The 17,183-nt window shown below is 37.2% G+C and overlaps 1 protein-coding gene across 1 annotated transcript in view; it reads left to right on the top strand.

Moving 5' to 3' along the window:
* SLC35D1 (solute carrier family 35 member D1) overlaps positions 1 to 17,183 on the top strand; it is a 49,315-nt gene that overhangs the window by 15,554 nt on the left and 16,578 nt on the right. Inside the window, exons 9-10 of the mRNA XM_055235103.2 lie at positions 11,946 to 12,013; positions 13,082 to 13,160. Of these exons, the coding sequence (XP_055091078.1) occupies positions 11,946 to 12,013; positions 13,082 to 13,160 (147 nt within the window). The remainder of the gene's footprint in view (positions 1 to 11,945; positions 12,014 to 13,081; positions 13,161 to 17,183) is intronic.

The following is a 17,183-nucleotide window of genomic DNA, read 5'->3' on the forward strand; positions in this document are numbered from 1 at the left end:
AATTCATCCTAATGGGCACATAATGCAATGTCTTGGCAAAGCATTTTGAGAAACCAAACTAATGTGTGTGTGTGTGTGTGTGTGTATACATATTTAAAGTTTATCCAAGGTTCTCAAAGTTCTGGGTTTACCAGAAACCAAGGAACAAATAAATATATCCAGCACTTAGTTTTTAAAACATGTATCTTCTAACTTAAAAACATTTTTTTAAACTATGCCTCATGTAAAAACCAGCTTACTGTTTTTTTTTGTTTTTTTTTTTTTTTTTGAGACGGAGTCTCGCTCTGTCGCCCAGGCTGGAGTGCAGTGGCGCGATCTCGGCTCACTGCAAGCTCCGCCTCCCGGGTTCACGCCATTCTCCTGCCTCAGCCTCTCCGAGTAGCTGGGACTACAGGCGCCGGCCACCACGCCCGGCTAATTTTTTGTATTTTTAGTAGAGACAGGGTTTCACCGTGGTCTCGATTTCCTGACCTCGTGATCCGCCCGCCTCGGCCTCCCAAAGTGCTGGGATTACAAGCGTGAGCCACCGCGCCCGGCCGCTTACTGTTAATAAAAGATACCTAGTTAACATAGATAAAGGCCGAGTGGACATCACTTGACCAATGACTTTCCAAAGCATCAGTACAGACTGTGTTTAAACTTACTAATTGCTACCTCCAGATGGGATTTTTTTTAGTGCAAAGCCAGTGATTCAGTCACAGGAGTTGGAGCTTGGCTTTCTGGCAGCACACCCTGCTAGGTGTTCTTACATAGGGATGGAAGAACAGACCCCTTGCTGTAGATCTCACAAGGCTAGTTCTGTGGTACACTGTATAATGTCTCCATTATATCACTGGCTAAATTACATGGTTTAGGGGAGTCATAGGAAAAGTTGCTGCACAAATTATCTGCCTGGAGGTGTCTCATACTAAGCATTGCTGACTAAATAATGAAGAAATTTTAGGCTGTTAAATTAGCCTGTTTAGAGTTATTCATCTTTTCTGGATTGCTCTGTGGACCATACAGTTTGATTTTTAGACTCTGAATTATTCTCACCACATAGAGACAGATTCCTTCTGTTTTCTGGGCCTTGATGTTCCCATATGTAAAACAGGTGGGTTGGGTCAATTATTCTTTAGTTATGAATGAATAGGCCTTTCTCTTTGCCAGTATATTATTTGACTGACACTGTTACGTTTTTAACCATTCTTACCTCTGAGATATCTCTTTTTAAATAGGAGCAAGTGACCTACTTGGCAAGCTGGAATGTGTAGTTTTGACATGATCTGTAGATTTTATTTTATATAGGTGGCACCACTGACATTATCTTCTTTCTGCCTTAGCAAGTTTCCTAACAGTTTACTTTCAGATAAGGATTCAATTTTTTCTTAGTAATTTTTCAGGGAAAGAATTTTTGGAATAGAATATCATTTATTAATCTTTTTTCTTTACCATGACATGCAAACTCAGTGTTTTATTTTTAGACTTCATGGTGAACAGAGATGTATCAAAACACTAAGAAAATATCTGTCACACTTTGGATTTTAGTTCAGATTTCAAATGAGTTGATGACTCGGAAATGGGGAATGGTTGCCTCAAGTGGACATTGAAACTTTTCCATATTTCTGACTAGATTAGGGTTGGTAAATTGTAAATTGGTGCTAAGTTATCCTGTGCTCTTTGTAGACATTACCAAGTAGTCACAACACTAGCCTGAGACTGCTTACCAAGACAGGAGTCTAGACAGCCAGAATCAGTTGATGAGAGCTGGTACAAAAGACAAAATCTGATTGCATCCCTGGATGAGAGTTTAGCCTTTGTATTGATTGTGTAGTTTTTGTACTAATCTTACTCAGATACTCCCTTTCTCTCTTAGTTTCCTTAACCTAGGCAACAAAAAAAAAACAAATTTTTAAAATTAAAAATTTTTTCAAATATTTTTATATAACTAAAAGTTTTCAACAAAATGTCTACTTATACACTGTAACGGTGGTATGTAAACTACTCTTATTTTACATATAAAGACAAAAAGATGAACCATCAAAAATAATACCTGCAACAACTTTTCAACACATTGACAGTACAATAAGATATCAAGAGAAACAATAGAAAGTTAAAAAGTGAGGGGGTGAAATTAAGGTGTAGAGTTTTTATTAGTTTTCTTTTTGCTTGTTTGTTTATGTACACAGTGTTAAGTTGTTGTCAGCTTAAAATACTGGGTTATTAGGTCGTGTTTACAAGCCTCATGGTAATGTCAAATAAAAAAGCATACAACAGATACATAAAAAATGAAAAGCAAGAAATGAAATTATACCACCACAGAAAATCACCTTCACTAAAAGGAAGACAGGAAGGAAGGAAAGAAGGAAGAGAAGACCACAGAACTATCAGAACAAAATGGCAAGAGCAAGTCCTTACTTAACAGTAATAATATTGAATGTAAATGGACTAAACTCTCCAATCAAAAGACATACAGTAGCTGAATGGATAAAAAAAGAAAAAAAAAAGACCCAGTGATCTGTTGCTTACAAGACACACACTTCACTTGTAAAGATGCACATAGACTGAAAATAAAGGGATGGAAAAATATATTCCATGCCAATGGAAACCAAAAAAGAGCAGAAGTAGCTGTACTTATGTCAGACAGTATAAATTTTAAGACAAAAACTATTAGAAGAGACAAAGAAGGTCACTATATAATGATAAAGGGGTAAATTCAGCAAGAGGATATAACAGTTGTAAATATATATGCACCCAACACTGGAACACCCGGATATATTTTAAGTTAATATACATTAACTTAAATTAACCAAATAAATGAAAGATCTCTACAGTGAAAACTATAAAACACTGATGCAAGAATGTACCGATATATAAAACAAATACTACTAGAGCTAAAGAGAGAGATAGATCCCAATACAGTAATAGCTGGAAACTACAACACCCCAGTTTCAGCATTGGACAGATCTTTCAGACAGAAAATCAACAAAGAAACATTGGATTTAATCTGCACTATAGACCAAATGGGCCTAATAGATATTTACGGAACATTTCATCCAGTGGCTGCAGGATACACATTCTTTTTCCTAGCACATGAATCCTTCTCAAGGATAGACCATATGTTAGGTCACAAGACAAGTCTTAAAACATTCAAAAAATTGAAATAATATCCAGCATCTTCTCTGACCGGTGGTGAGGTGGTACAAGACACCAGGCTTCTGAATCCTGGGCCACCTACTTTTCTAGGTACAGTGGCTTTTCTTGCAGGGTATGCGTAACCTTGCAGGGTATGCGTAACCTTTCCATTGCCTAATTGTTGGTTTACTGGGTTATGCCTTGTCTGTTCAACGAAAAAAAAAAAAAAAAAAACTTAGTGCAAAGCTAATGCAGTTCAAATGACCTTTAATTATTAGAAGAAAAGTTAAAATTATATATTTTGTTAACTATACCTTAATAAAGCTGGAGGGGGGCAGGAAACAGGGCAAACTGATAGTGTAAGAAACAGTTAAAACGTGAACAATTAAAATGTAAACATACTTGAGATTCTGGTCCAGTTTCAGAAAAATGTGAAATAGAACTGTTTTTTTAAAAACAAATTATGTAGATTGAACATTCAACTTAAATACAGTTAGTAGCATGTACAAACAGGTATGTGGGTGTATTAAAAAGCAAAGTCCAGAGGGGGTCAGGGATTTAAAAAAAAAAAAAGTAAAGTTCAACTCATCTGTGTGTAGAAAATGATGCTGGGCCACAGATCATGGATGTTTAATCCACTACCACTAGTATTTGTGCTTAACACTTCTAAGTGCATGGAACTCTGCAGAAATGACATGTGACACATTTCCTGATCCCAAGGAACTTATAGTCTTGCTAGCAGAAGCTGGTCTCCTGAGTCGTAGGCCAGTTTATTGTGCATTACTGATTTTTCATCAGAGAGGAGGTTGTGTTTACAGGTATGAAAGAGCGTAGCATGAGATTGTATGCATGAGTTCTAATATCTTCCATTCATCCAGCAAACAGTTATTAAACACCTACTATTTTCTGATCACTTTGTTAAATACCATGGATACAGAGATAAATCATCAAGGTATTTGCAGTGTCTGTCTGGAGAGATAGTCATGTACATAAAGATGTCCATATATATACACATACTTGGTAAGGAACCTGATAAAAGTAGCATTTAGTCTTCTCTTGAGTTTTGCAGGAAAGATACTAATGTGCAACTTAAGTTTTTGTGAAAGCTTCCTAGTGGAAGCATCATTTGGTGAGGTTTATAATTCAAATCAGGAACTGAATGTGGTCTTTCATTTCCTAGCCATGATGGAATTACACGGACAGGGTTTACCTTCCTGCATTAAGGTACTAGAAAATCAAACATTTATCAAACAACATTTTTCAGTCTTTGGATGACAGGCTGTGAAGGGTTGTTAAGAAAGGATGAGAAGAGGAAAGAAAGCTATAAAAAAAGACTCAATTGGAACTTTTAGGGATGAAAAGTATCTGAATTGAAAAATAAAGTGGAAGGAATGAAACAGCAGATTAGGAGAAAAGATCAGTGCATTAAAGACAGTAATGGAAACTGTCCAAGATGAAGCATATAGAGGAAAAAAGATTGTAAAGCAAATGAACACAGTATTAGTGACCTGTGGAGCAATATCAAGAAGTCTATGAAGCGTGGGGGTAGAAATTTTTTTTCCCCAAATTTGATGAAAACTTTAAAGGCACACCCACAAGGAGCTCAGTAAACATAGAATGTAAAGGAAACTGTACCATAAAGAGGAACATTTCATAATGATAAAATGGGTTAATTCCTCAAAAGGACATAATGGTCCTAAGTGTATATGTTCTTGATGAGAGAGCTCCAAAATACATGAAGTAAAAACTGATAGAACAGAAAGGAGAAATAGACCAACCCACAATTACAATTGGGATCTTAATATTTTTAACTCAGTAATTGATAAAACAGGATGCAGTTTCCCCATCCTGTTCTCGTGATAGTGAGTTCTTACGAGATCTGATGATTTTATAAGGGTCTTCCCCCTTTGCTGGGCACTCATTCTTGCCACCCTGTGAAGAGGTGCCTTCTGCCATGATTGTAAGTTTCCTGAGGCCTCCCCAGCCATGCGGAGCTGTGAGTCAATAAAACCTCTTTTTTACTGAAAGTCAGTAAAGTATAGAAGACTTGGATAATACTGTCAACAATCTTGATCTACTTGACATTAAAGAACATTCCACTGAACAACAGCAGCTTACACATTCTTTTCAAGTGCACATTGGGTATATACCAAGATAAACTATATTCTGGGCCATAAAATGAGTCTTAATAGTTTAAAAGAATTGAAACCATATAAAGTATATTCCCTGACCAGAACAATATTAAGGTAGAAATTAATGGCATAAAGATATTTGGAAAATCCCCAAATATTTGCAAATTAGCACACCTCTAAATAATTCATAGATGAAGAAAAATCACAAAGAAAATTAGAAAGTATTTTGAACTGAATGAAAATCAAAGCACAACATAGTGGCTGGGTGTGGTGGCTCACTCCTGCAATCCCAGCACTTTGAGAGGCTGAGGCAGATGGATCACTTGAGGTCACATGGATCACTTGAGGTCAGGAGTTTGAGACCAGCCCAGTCAACATGGCAGAACCTCGTGTCTACTAATAATACAAAAATTAGCCAGGTGTGGTGGCTCACACCTGTAATCCTAGCTACTTGGGATACTGAAGCAGGAGAATCACTTGAATCCAGGAGGCAGAGATTGCAGTGAGCCAAGATAGCACCACTGCACTCCAGCCTGGGCAACAGACCCTGGCTGTTTTTGTGTCTGTCTCAAAAAACAGAAAAACTACAACATAGGAAAATTTCTGGAATGCAGCCAAAACAGTATATAGACGGAAATCCATAAAATTAATTCTATAAATTAAATCCCTAAATGCTTATTTTAGAAAAGAAGAAAGATCTAAAATGAGTGATCTAAGCCTCTGTCTTAAGAAAGTAGCTGGGATGAGGTAGCTCATGCCTGTAATTCCAACGCTCTGGGAGCCTGAGGTAGGAAGATTACTTGAGGTCAGGAGTTCACAGCCAGCCTGGGCAATATAGTGAGACCTGTCTTTTAAGAAGGAAGAAAAGAAAAAGGAAACTAGAAAATTAAACCCAAAATAAACATAAGAAATATAAGATTGTAAGATAAGAATAGAAATCAATGCAATTAAAACCAATGAAACTAAAAGCTAGGATTTTTTTGAAAAAAAAAAAAAAAAAGATTAATAAAATTGCTAATTCATAGCCAATTGATCAGGCCAAAAAGTGAGTTTACATAAATTATCAATATCAGAAATTAAAGAAGGACCTCATTACAGAGCAGGTATATTTTAAAAGAAGAGTAAGGGAATATTATGAACAATATTATGCCAATAAACCTGACAACTGAGACAAAATAGATTCTTGGAAAAGACAAGCTGTATACCAAAGCTCACTCAAGAAGAAATAGGTAATGTATGAATAGCTCTACTCTGTTAAGTAATTGATATGATTTGGCTGTGTCCCCACCCAAATCTCATCTTGAATTGTAGTTCCCATAATCCCCATGTGTCGTGGGAGGGACCAGGTGGAGATAATTGAATCATGAGGTGCAGTTTCCCCATCCTGTTCTCGTGATAGTGAGTTCTTACGAGATCTGATGATTTTATAAGGGTCTTCCCCCTTTGCTGGGCACTCATTCTTGCCACCCTGTGAAGAGGTGCCTTCTGCCATGATTGTAAGTTTCCTGAGGCCTCCCCAGCCATGCGGAGCTGTGAGTCAATTAAACCTCTTTCCTTTATAAATTACCCAGTCTCAGGTATTCCTTTATAGCAGCATGAGAAGAGACTAATACAGTAATTAAATAGTTCTGTTTAATTGAAATTAATCATAAGCCTTAATTAATAATAGGGCTATTATAGCCCTATTTATGTTAAAGAAATTGAATTTGTAGTTAAAAACTTTCCTCAAAATAAAATTTCAGGCCCTGATTGCTTCACTGGAGAATTTGACAAAAAATTTAAGGAAGAAATAATAATTCTACATAAATTCTTCCAGAAAATAGAAGATAGAACACTTCCTTGTTGATTTCATATGGCTAGGATTATCTTCTGCCAAAATCTGACAAAAACATTACAAGGGGGGAGAAAGTATAGTACAAAAAAATCCAGCAATATATTAATAGGGCAGTATATCATGACCATATTGTGTTTATCTCAGGAATTAAGGTTAGTTTAACATTTGAAAATCGATCAGTGCAGTTTACCATATTAACAAGGATATAGTAGAACTATCATAAATAGATGCAGAAAACCTATTTGACAAAAGGTGACACCCAGTCATGAGTGTAAAATTCTCAATAAACTGGGAATAGAAGGGAACTTCTCAGCGTAATAAAGGACATCTACCAAAGAATCTATTGCTAACATATTTAATGGTGAAAGAAAGACTGAGTACTTTTTCACTAAGATTTGAGAACAAGGCAAGGATGTCTGTACTCGTATAGTGTTCTATTCAGCGTTATGTTGAAGAACTTCATCTGTATAATATAGATTTGAAAGGAAGAAGCAAAACTGCATGTATTACAAACATGATGATATATGTAGAAAATCTTAAAGAATCTAGAAAAAAGTGATTGGAACTAATTAGCAAGTTTGCACAGTACAAGGTCAATAATGCAAAAATTAACTGTAGCTCCACACAACAGCAGTGAACACTTGGAAGCTAAGTAAAAAATACCATTTATAATAGCTTCAGATTATAAAGTACTTGGGGATAAATTTAACAAAATATGTTACCTGTATGCTGAAAACTACAAAACAGTAGTGAGATAAATTTTAAAAGACCTAAATAAGTGATTTTTATGTTTATTAATTAGACAGTTTGATATTAATTTGTCAGTTCTTAGCAAATTCATCTATAGATTCAACACCACCCCAACTCTATCAGAAGATTTTTGTAGAAATTGACAAGCAGATTTTAAAATTTATGTGGAATTGCAAAGGACTTAGTATAGTCAAATCAGTTTTCAAAAATAACAGCTTTAGAGGATTTATCCTACTTGATTTCAACACTTCTTATAAAGCTTCAGTAATCAAGACACTGTGATATTGGATTAAGAGTAGACAGACCAGTGAAACAGAACAGAGAATCTAGAAATAGAAATATACCATGTGGGCAATCATTTCTGTCAAAGGTGTGAAAATAAATCAATGAGGAAAAGATAATGTCTTCTTCAAATGTTGGTAGAACAATTTGACATCTGTATGCAAAATATTGAACCTTGACTATGACCTTGTGGAATACACAAACATCAATCAGGAAAGTGTTACAGGTTAAATTGAGTCCCTCCCCTTCCAGATTCATATATTGAAGTCCTAACCCTTAGTACCTCACAATAAATCTTATTTTGAAATGTGATGATTGAGGTGTAATTAGTTAGGATCAGGTCATACGGGAGCAGGGTGGGTCTCTAATTCAATATGACTGGTGTTCTTATTAACAAGGTAAGTCAAGGGCCAGCAGGGTGGCTCACACCTATAATCCTAGTGCTTTGGGAGGCCATGGTGGAAGGATCACTTGAGGCCGGGAGTTTGAGACCAACCTGGGCAACAAAGCAAGACCCTGTCTCTACAAAAGAACTTAAAAAATATTAGCCAGGTATGGTGGTGCACACCTATAGTCCTAGCTATTCAGGAGGCTGAGGTGGAAGGATTATTTAAGTCTCGGAGTTCAAGGATGCTGTGAGCCATGATTACGCCACTGTACTCCAGACTGGTTGACAAAGCAAGACCTTGCTTAAAAAAAAAGGTGGCCGGGGGGGTGGGAAATTAGGACACAGGTATGCACACAGGGAGAACACCATGTGAACATGAAGTTAGACATCAGGGTGATACCTCTACAAGCTAAAAAATACCAAAGATTGCCAACAAACCACTAGAAGCTAGGGGAGAGGCAAGAAAAAGATTCTGTCTGTCAGTTCTTAGAAGGAGCCAATCCTGTAGACACTTTGATCTTGGACTTCTAGCCTCCAGAACTGTGAGACAACAAATTTCTGCCATTTAAGCTACTCAGTTTTGTGGTGCTTTGTTACGGCAGCTCTAGCAAACTAATATTAAAAGGTTCGTAGACCTAACTGTAAAAGCTAAAACCATAAAACTAGAAGAAAAGATAGAAGATCTTTGACTTTTGGCCACACCCAGATTTCATTAAAAGTTATAATGCAAGAATTATAAAAGACAATATTAATGTTAGACTACATCAACATTCACATTTTTTGCTCTTCAAAAGACACTATTAAGAAAATGCAAGGTGAGGCCAGGCACAGTGGCTCACGCCTGTAATCCCAGCACTTTGGGAGGCTAAGGCAGACGGATCACTTGAGGTCTGGAGTTCAGGACCAGCCTGGCCAACACGGCGAAACCCCATCTCTACTAAAAAATACAAAAATTAGCTGGGTGTGGTGGCATGCACCTGTAATCCCAGCTACTTGGAAGGCTGAGGCAGTTGAATCACTTAAACCCAGGAGGCGGAGGTTGCAGTGAGCCGAGTTCGTGCCACTGCACTCCAGCCTGGGCGACATAGTGAGACTCTGTCTTTAAAAAAAAAAAAAAAAAGAAAATGGAAGGTGAGTCACAGAAAAAATATTTGTATTTTATGATTTTATGTATGTGTGTGTATACCATATGTATGATTAGGACTTTAGAATATATTTTTAAAAACTTGTGCAACTCAATAATAAAACAAATAATGTGAATAAAAATTTGGCAAAAGAGGCCGGGCGCGGTGGCTCACCTCTGTAATCCCAGCACTTTGGGAAGCTAGGGTGGGCGGATCACTTGAAGTCAGGAGTTGGTGACCAGCCTGGCTAACATGGTGAAACCCTGTCTCTACTAAAAATGCAAAAATTAGCCGGGTGTGGTGGCATGTGCCTGTAATCCCAGCTACCTGGGAGGCAGAGGCAGGAGAATCGCTTGAACCCAAGAGGCGGAGGTTGCAGTGAGCTGAGATCACACCACTGCACTCCAGCCTGGGCGACAGGGCAAGACTGTGTCTCAAAAAAAAAAAAAAAAATTGGCAAAAGATTTAGACAGACACTTCACCGAAGAAGAAATGCTAATGTCAAAGATTAAAAGATACTCAATCTTGATAGTCTTTAGGGAAATGCAAATTAAAATGACAAAATACCACTTAGCCACTTATTAGAATGGCCTATAACAGTTCCAAGTGTTGGTGAGAATATAGATCAGTGGGAACTCTCATATAGTGCTGGTGAGAATATAAAATTGTGTAGCTACTTTGGAAAACAGCTTGGCAGTTTCTTACGAAGTTAAAGATACACCTAACCAAATGAACCAGCAATCCCATTTTCTAGCTGTTTACCCAAGATAAATAAAAACATGTCAGTTGAGAGACTTGCAACCAAAGGTTGAAAGGTTCATAATAACTTGTGGAAATAACCCAAATAAATGTCAATTATCTGGTATTTGGATAAACAAATTGTGGTATACCCATAAGATAGAATGCTAATTGGCAATAAAAATGAATGAATTACTGATACATACATAGGATGGATGAATCCTAGGAGCATAATGCCAAGTGAAAGAGAAGGAAGACACTAGAGTACATGCTATACGATTCCACTTGTAGGAAATTGTTGAACAGGGAAGTTATAGTAACAGAGTAGATCAGAGGTTGCCAGGGGCTAGATATGGAGGGGAGATTGACTCGATGGGGAGGAGGGAATTTTGGAAGGAGTTGATTTCTTTATCATGATTGTAATGGTGGTTACATGATTATACATTTGTGACTACTCATTGAATTGAACACTTAAAATTAGTTTATTTTTCATGTATTCTACCTCAACAAAGAACTATAAACCAACTGTCTGTCAAGCACTGTTAGGAATATGATTAGATAAATGTGATGTGGGTCCTCCCTTCAGGGAGTTCAGTCTGTAGACATGGTATAGAAAGATTTACAGTTTGAAGAGACAAGAGCTCTAGAGAGGAGTACTGAGGGACAAAGGAAGGAGTACTTGATCAGGGAAGGCCCCACAAGGGAGCCTTGAGTTTTAATTTGATGGCCGAACAGGAGTCAGACGAATGTTGAGGGGAAGGACATTCCAGGCAAAGGCATGCATAAGAAAGTGTATGTTATGTTTTATAAGCCACAGGGAGCCTGGTATTGTTGGAGCCCTGGTGCCATGAGATTTATGTGGAAGTAGCAAAAGTTGAAGCTGGACAGGTTGGCAGAGATAAAAGGTGGAATGTTTCTCACATTTGCTTATCAAACTCCTATTGCAAAAACAACTAGGTACTTGAGAATCCATTCCTCTTGGACAAGAGATGAGATGATCAGCGTACCCTTTCATTTCTCTTTATTCCTTTCCTTTTGGCTTAACACAGACAACAACAATAACACAAAATTCCTTGTTTTTAGAATTAACAGTTTTAAAACAGTAATTCTCCTTGAATAGACCTCAGCTGAATTTGTATAACTAAGGCTGTATTTAAGCTTTCACATGTTACAGAAAGGAAACATGTTTTAATGTTTGAGAAAGCCTTTAGTACTAGCACATTAATAGCCATCTGAAAGAACTGAGATTAGCCAGATGTGGCTTGTGCCTTCAAGGAAATATCAGTTTCTTTGCACCAATAGTGAGAAGTATAAAATCTCCACGTTACATTTTGGATGGGAGAAAATCTTATGAAACTACTTACTAGTTCAACTCGGTATATATGAAATCTTTGAACATCACTCTCTATCCTTGGAGTAATTCAGGGAAACATATACGTGTGTGTGTGTGTGTGTGTGTGTGTGTGTGTGTGTCTGTGTCTGTGTCTGTGTTGGAGGCAGACTCATAGAAGGATTTACATAAAAACAGGATAGCTGATTTTGAAGGTCTGGTCTAAAATTTAATGCTTTCTTGTGTGTTGCAGGCTGTGGAGTTTGAAGGCTGGGCTGACACCCTCTTTCTTCTGCAGTTCACCCTCTCCTGTGTGATGGGGTAAGCCTTTGTTACCTTGTTAGCAGATAGTTTTCCTAAAGAAATAGGTTAGAGAAATTTGCGTGCCTCATTTCTCAATACCTTTAGGTCTCCTGAGTGTGTCAGCCTAGGATAATTAAGCCTGCAGATTCAGGTGGTTTCATAGCTCTTGGGAGGGCTACTGAATTGATACTTTAGAAGGATGAAGAAAAGAAACAATTTACCTGATAACTTGCTGTTTAGTAAGCACCATTATATTTCAACATGCATTATATAGTTTTATCTCTATACTGACCATTTGACAGAACTTTAGTAAATTGTCTAAATTTGCACAGTTTGTAGGTGGCAGTGGCAGCATTTGAATTGGGGGCAGTTTGACCCCTCCTTACTGTGTTTTCTTCCTCATAGAAGAGAATAGAGGTTGAGAGGATACCGCAAACATGCCTCTTCTCCTCACATCCATGTCTCTCTAATGTGATTTTTTTCCTCAGCCAGTTTAGTTGCTATTTGTGACTGGATCTGGCACACAGTGAGCAGGTGCTTCAAAATAAAGTTGACTTGATGCCTTGGTTCTAAGTCAGGCTCAGAAGCCTCAGTGTAAATCAGAGAGTTCCAGCTGCTGCCCACTTAGTTGTTAAGTGAACCTGTATCCCCTCTTAAAGTAGTTTTAATTTGGTTTTCTTCAATATTTAAGGATCTCTCTTGCCTTCATCTGGCCCAGAGGACGTGTTGTCCTTACGGAAGGTGCACAACTGCATTTTAGGGTCTGTGAGCTCTGAGCTTTCTGTCTGGCTGGCTTAGGTGTATTAGTAGGAAGCGTGATCTGTCAAAATAGTCATGATTGTAAGAGGTGGTTCAGAGTTTTGATGAGGGCAGCAAGAAAAAACACTTGGTAAGGAGATGAATGTGTTTCTCTTTAGTGAAATTTTAAAAATTCTGGAGCTGCAGTATAAGAAGCAGTGAAGTGGGGAAAATTCATAGCTGGTCAGTGACTAGAATGTGCTGGCTTGGCCAACACTGATTGTTTATCTTGGCTAGAGATTACTATAAAGTAGGAAACTGGATTTTATACCTCTTCCTTCATTCTAGGTTTATCTTAATGTACGCCACAGTACTCTGCACGCAGTATAATTCTGCTCTTACAACTACAATAGTTGGCTGTATTAAGGTAAGTAGAAAAATACTGTTACCTTTTAGTACCTGCATTATTTGAAAATTGTTCCTTTAAGAGTCTGGCGATGGCCTTAAGACCCAATCGTTATTTCCTCACATACTGTCTTAGTTTGAGAAATTGTGGTGATAGTGTCTGAAACAGTCTTTAAGAATGCAGGGAGGGCATAGTCTCTACTTGGAGGCAGCTTAGCTCTGAAGAGCATGGGAAAAGGAAAATGTATTATCTGAATAGAGGAAGGAATAGAATTAGGTCTATTTCTGACAGGGCAGATTAATAGCTTGATAGTAGATAAGCCTGCCCCTTTAACCGCCAATGAGAACTGCTGTGTTCTCTGCCTCGCTGAGATCTGGCTGTTTTGTAGGGAAAGGATGCTGGCCAGAAGCTAATCAGTGGAGTTTTCCTATGCCTGAGCCAAACCTTAAATGGCTCACGTTTGAAAGCTGTGTCTGACATTTCCAATGATCTCATTTCCTCCTGATCCATTTTACTTGAGGGAGACTAATTTGTCTTCAGCCAGGAGAGCCAAGTTGACTTGAATATTGAGCTAAAGTTGGTGGCTTGAAGCCTGAGGCCTCTTTCATCTGACTTTGTGATTCTAGTGCTTTATGATTCAAGAGGCCACAGCTTGTCTGAATTCCAAATGAATTAGCCAAGTGGGCCTGCTTCCTTAAAAAGGCAAAACCCAGAAAGGTAGATCCTCAAACATTAAGGATCTACCTTAAGAGGGCCGTTACCGTTAACCATAAGAGGGCCATTACCCTTAACCATAAAGAGGGCCATTACCCTTTGACTTCCTTTCTGATGCCCCATTGCTCAGTAGTGAGGGAAGGGGTTTCAGAGGTCAAGTTTTTACTGCTCTGCTGTTTATCTTTATAGTTGCAATAGAGTGGTGCCCACCTGATCTCATTTTAGAAACTAGATTGGGTTAAAACTCCAGAAAGTCTGTGGTTTCAAATCATGAAATTGGACTGTTTGTTGTGAATAGAATTCCAAATTAAGCTATAACAGGTCAATTTGTGTGAATTCCTTTAGAAAGCTAGAGACAATCTATATGCCAGGGATTGGGCTGGCTGAGACAGTTTTAGGCCCCTCCCCCAAATTAGCTCTAGCTATATTTTGGTTTTGTAAAGTGAATGCTTCAAGGGCAAAGTGGATGGCTTTCGTCTTCAGCATAAGAGCAGCAAGAATGTGAGAAATAGGCCATGTTTTTAGCTAAGGAGAGGGATGATGCAGGAAAGCCTATGTTTAATTTTCATAAGTAAACCTATTTGGCCTGGAATTTCTTAGTGTACTTTATCATTATCAACATGGGATACAAATAAAGTCATTCTTGCTTATTACTTTCCTTTTGATATATGTTTCTCCTCACAGTAGTCCAAGAACTCCGTGGATTTACTCATTCCAGGGTGATTAATTTTACTTACAAACTCCACCGGGAGGCAAAAACTGAATTGTCTGATTAGTTTACTACTGCTCTTGCTTCATACTGGTGCATGCAGACAGATGGGAATCCACTGATAGCCTTGCAGGGTCAAAGTCTCACAGGACACTGTGGAGCTTCTGTCATTAGCGTCCCAGTTGTAACCCCTTTAGCTCAGCCATTCCTCCTAAAAGAGGCTTTAAGCTTCCTTCTGTGCTTGAGAATCCCTTGCAAATCCTTAGGTCAGCATTCCTTTTTCTGTTCAGCATGGTGGGAAAATCACTTAGGATAACTCATTAAAAGTAGAAATTCCAAGGCCTACCCAGATAGACTCAGTCAGAATCTCTAGAGTAAAGCTTAGAAATGTTTATGTTTAACAAGGTTTCCAGGCGGTCGTCAGGTATACTAAAGTTTGAGAATTGCAGTCTTAGTTTTGAGCTATCATGACTCTTCTGTGCTTCTTGATAATTTCTTTTTTGAAGACTTTGGTGTCTTTTCTTCATAGCTAACCTTGCTTAGGATACCCTAATATATACCTACAGGTTTTCCAACTTCTGATTTTGAGCAGCATCGGTTGGATTCTCTGTCGCCTTCATTTCTGAAGTTCCTTGGGCAACTTACATAAATTAATCCACCTCCCTGGATCTCTGTATTCAAATGAGGTCCTGTTACACCCTTTCCTAAGTGGCCTGATAGCCTTGTTTATTGTTACATGATACTTAATTTATTTTTTCCCTTCAAATAATAGGAAAATCATTTCTAAGGCAACCTCCTGTCTTCATCCTTAGGCCTAGAAGAGGCTGACATAATTTTGAAGGTTCTCTCAAAGGGCGTTTTATTAGAAAAATTATTTTGAAGTTACTTTTTGGCCTCCCTGTGTCAATTTACTTTGTGTCTCATAGGCCTAATCTAGAGGCCTGTGAGAAATAAGTCAGAGAAATATATTTTGGGGTAAAATATTTTAATTTCCTTCAGTCCTCACTTGAAAACTTCTAAAAGTTTTATATATTAAAAGCCGTTTGGGCCAGAGGTTATTAGAGATAGACAAAGAAGTGAAAAAACAAATTTAGATAAGCAGAAAAGAGTAAATTTAAATGTAAATCCCATATCTTTCTTAGTCATAGTCCTAAGAATGGATTAGTTTAAACATTTGTGTCCCATTTTAGGAGGTGGCATTGTAGACACACTAGGCCTCTGTATGATGAAGGCAAACAGATCTTTAATAAGAGGTGTTTTTATGGAAACAGAAGAAAAAATGAAGGTTAATGTCTGGGGTAGTGTAAAGAGTTTTTTAGAGTCCTTGAAGTATCTTCAGATTGCAGTGGCAATCTGACAGATTTTACTGGATTATAGTTCAAATCAGTATTGAAGTGAACTTTCTGAGTAGTTTATACATCAGTAGGCATGAAGGCTGTTTGTATATAACTTGTGATTTTTCCTGAAGTTTAAGTTTTCTAGTTTCAGTTTGTACGGCTTTAAGAAAAGCCCAGTTTTAACTTTCAGTGGCTTAAAGTCAAAAATGGAAGAAAAATTTGAAAATGTTAGTTTGGAAACTTGTAGCCAGGAAAGAATTTAGGTTTTAGTCTAAATATTAGAGAAATAATAAAAACAATAACAGTGAATGAGGCTAGAATCTAATTTAAACAGATGTGCTATAGTTTTATTTGAAACATAATTTTTTTCCTCTAGTCTCCCGTTTTTACCAAAGATAAATCATAGTAGGATCAATTTATTTGTAAACTAAGTTTTAGTCTTATTATACTTGGCCTGCTTATTGTATAAAGTGTAATAAGAATAGTGATTGGCCATATAGGCTCTTCTTAGATTAGTTTTGTTGGAGCTTTTTAATAAGGAATCTTAGATTATTAGACTTTTAAAAGCCTCAAGGCCAGGAGGCTAAGCCAAGCATTTGCCACTAGACTCTAATACCTGTAACAAATTGGGTGAATCTTTCTCCTTTTGATATCATAAAATAACTTGAGATCCCTTGGCCTGTCAGAAAGTTACATTTTTTATCACAGGTCAGGAAGCTTATAAAGGAACTGTGTAGCCAAGGGTCTTTTTACTGGCTTTATAAAGTCAACTTTAATTTCTTAAAGTAGTCTGGTCATATCTGAAAATATGTTATTTTAGTGAAAGCCTTGGCAAAATAACCAGTGTCTCTAACTGTGTCCTGTTACAAAGAAAACAGATGTGCATTGAACTTATCTAAATAATTATATTCTGATAAGAGTATTTATAGTTTTTAAATTTGGAGAAATTAGTTAGAAAGATGTTTTATATTTGTCCACAAAGTATATTTTACCCAATTGTTATAAATTATAAATAGTTTAAAAGAAAAAAAAGTTTTTTGACTCTGGAAAACACAGCATTTTTTTTGAAGTCATAAAAATTAGTCTTTTACTAATGCAATTCCATGTAATTCTTATTCTGCTGGATGTTAGGTTAGCAATCCTCATGAATACTTCAGTTTGTTAACTAGAGTACTGAAAGTTTTTACCTAGTCTAATGGTCTGATCAATAAAGTTACCAGAAACCTGTATTTACAGCTACTTATCAGGGTCTTTTTTATTAATTTCTCTGAAGAAGAAGCAAAT

This window comes from Symphalangus syndactylus, chromosome 19 (genome assembly GCF_028878055.3).
Source record: "Symphalangus syndactylus isolate Jambi chromosome 19, NHGRI_mSymSyn1-v2.1_pri, whole genome shotgun sequence".
NCBI classification, from domain to species: Eukaryota; Metazoa; Chordata; class Mammalia; order Primates; family Hylobatidae; genus Symphalangus; species Symphalangus syndactylus.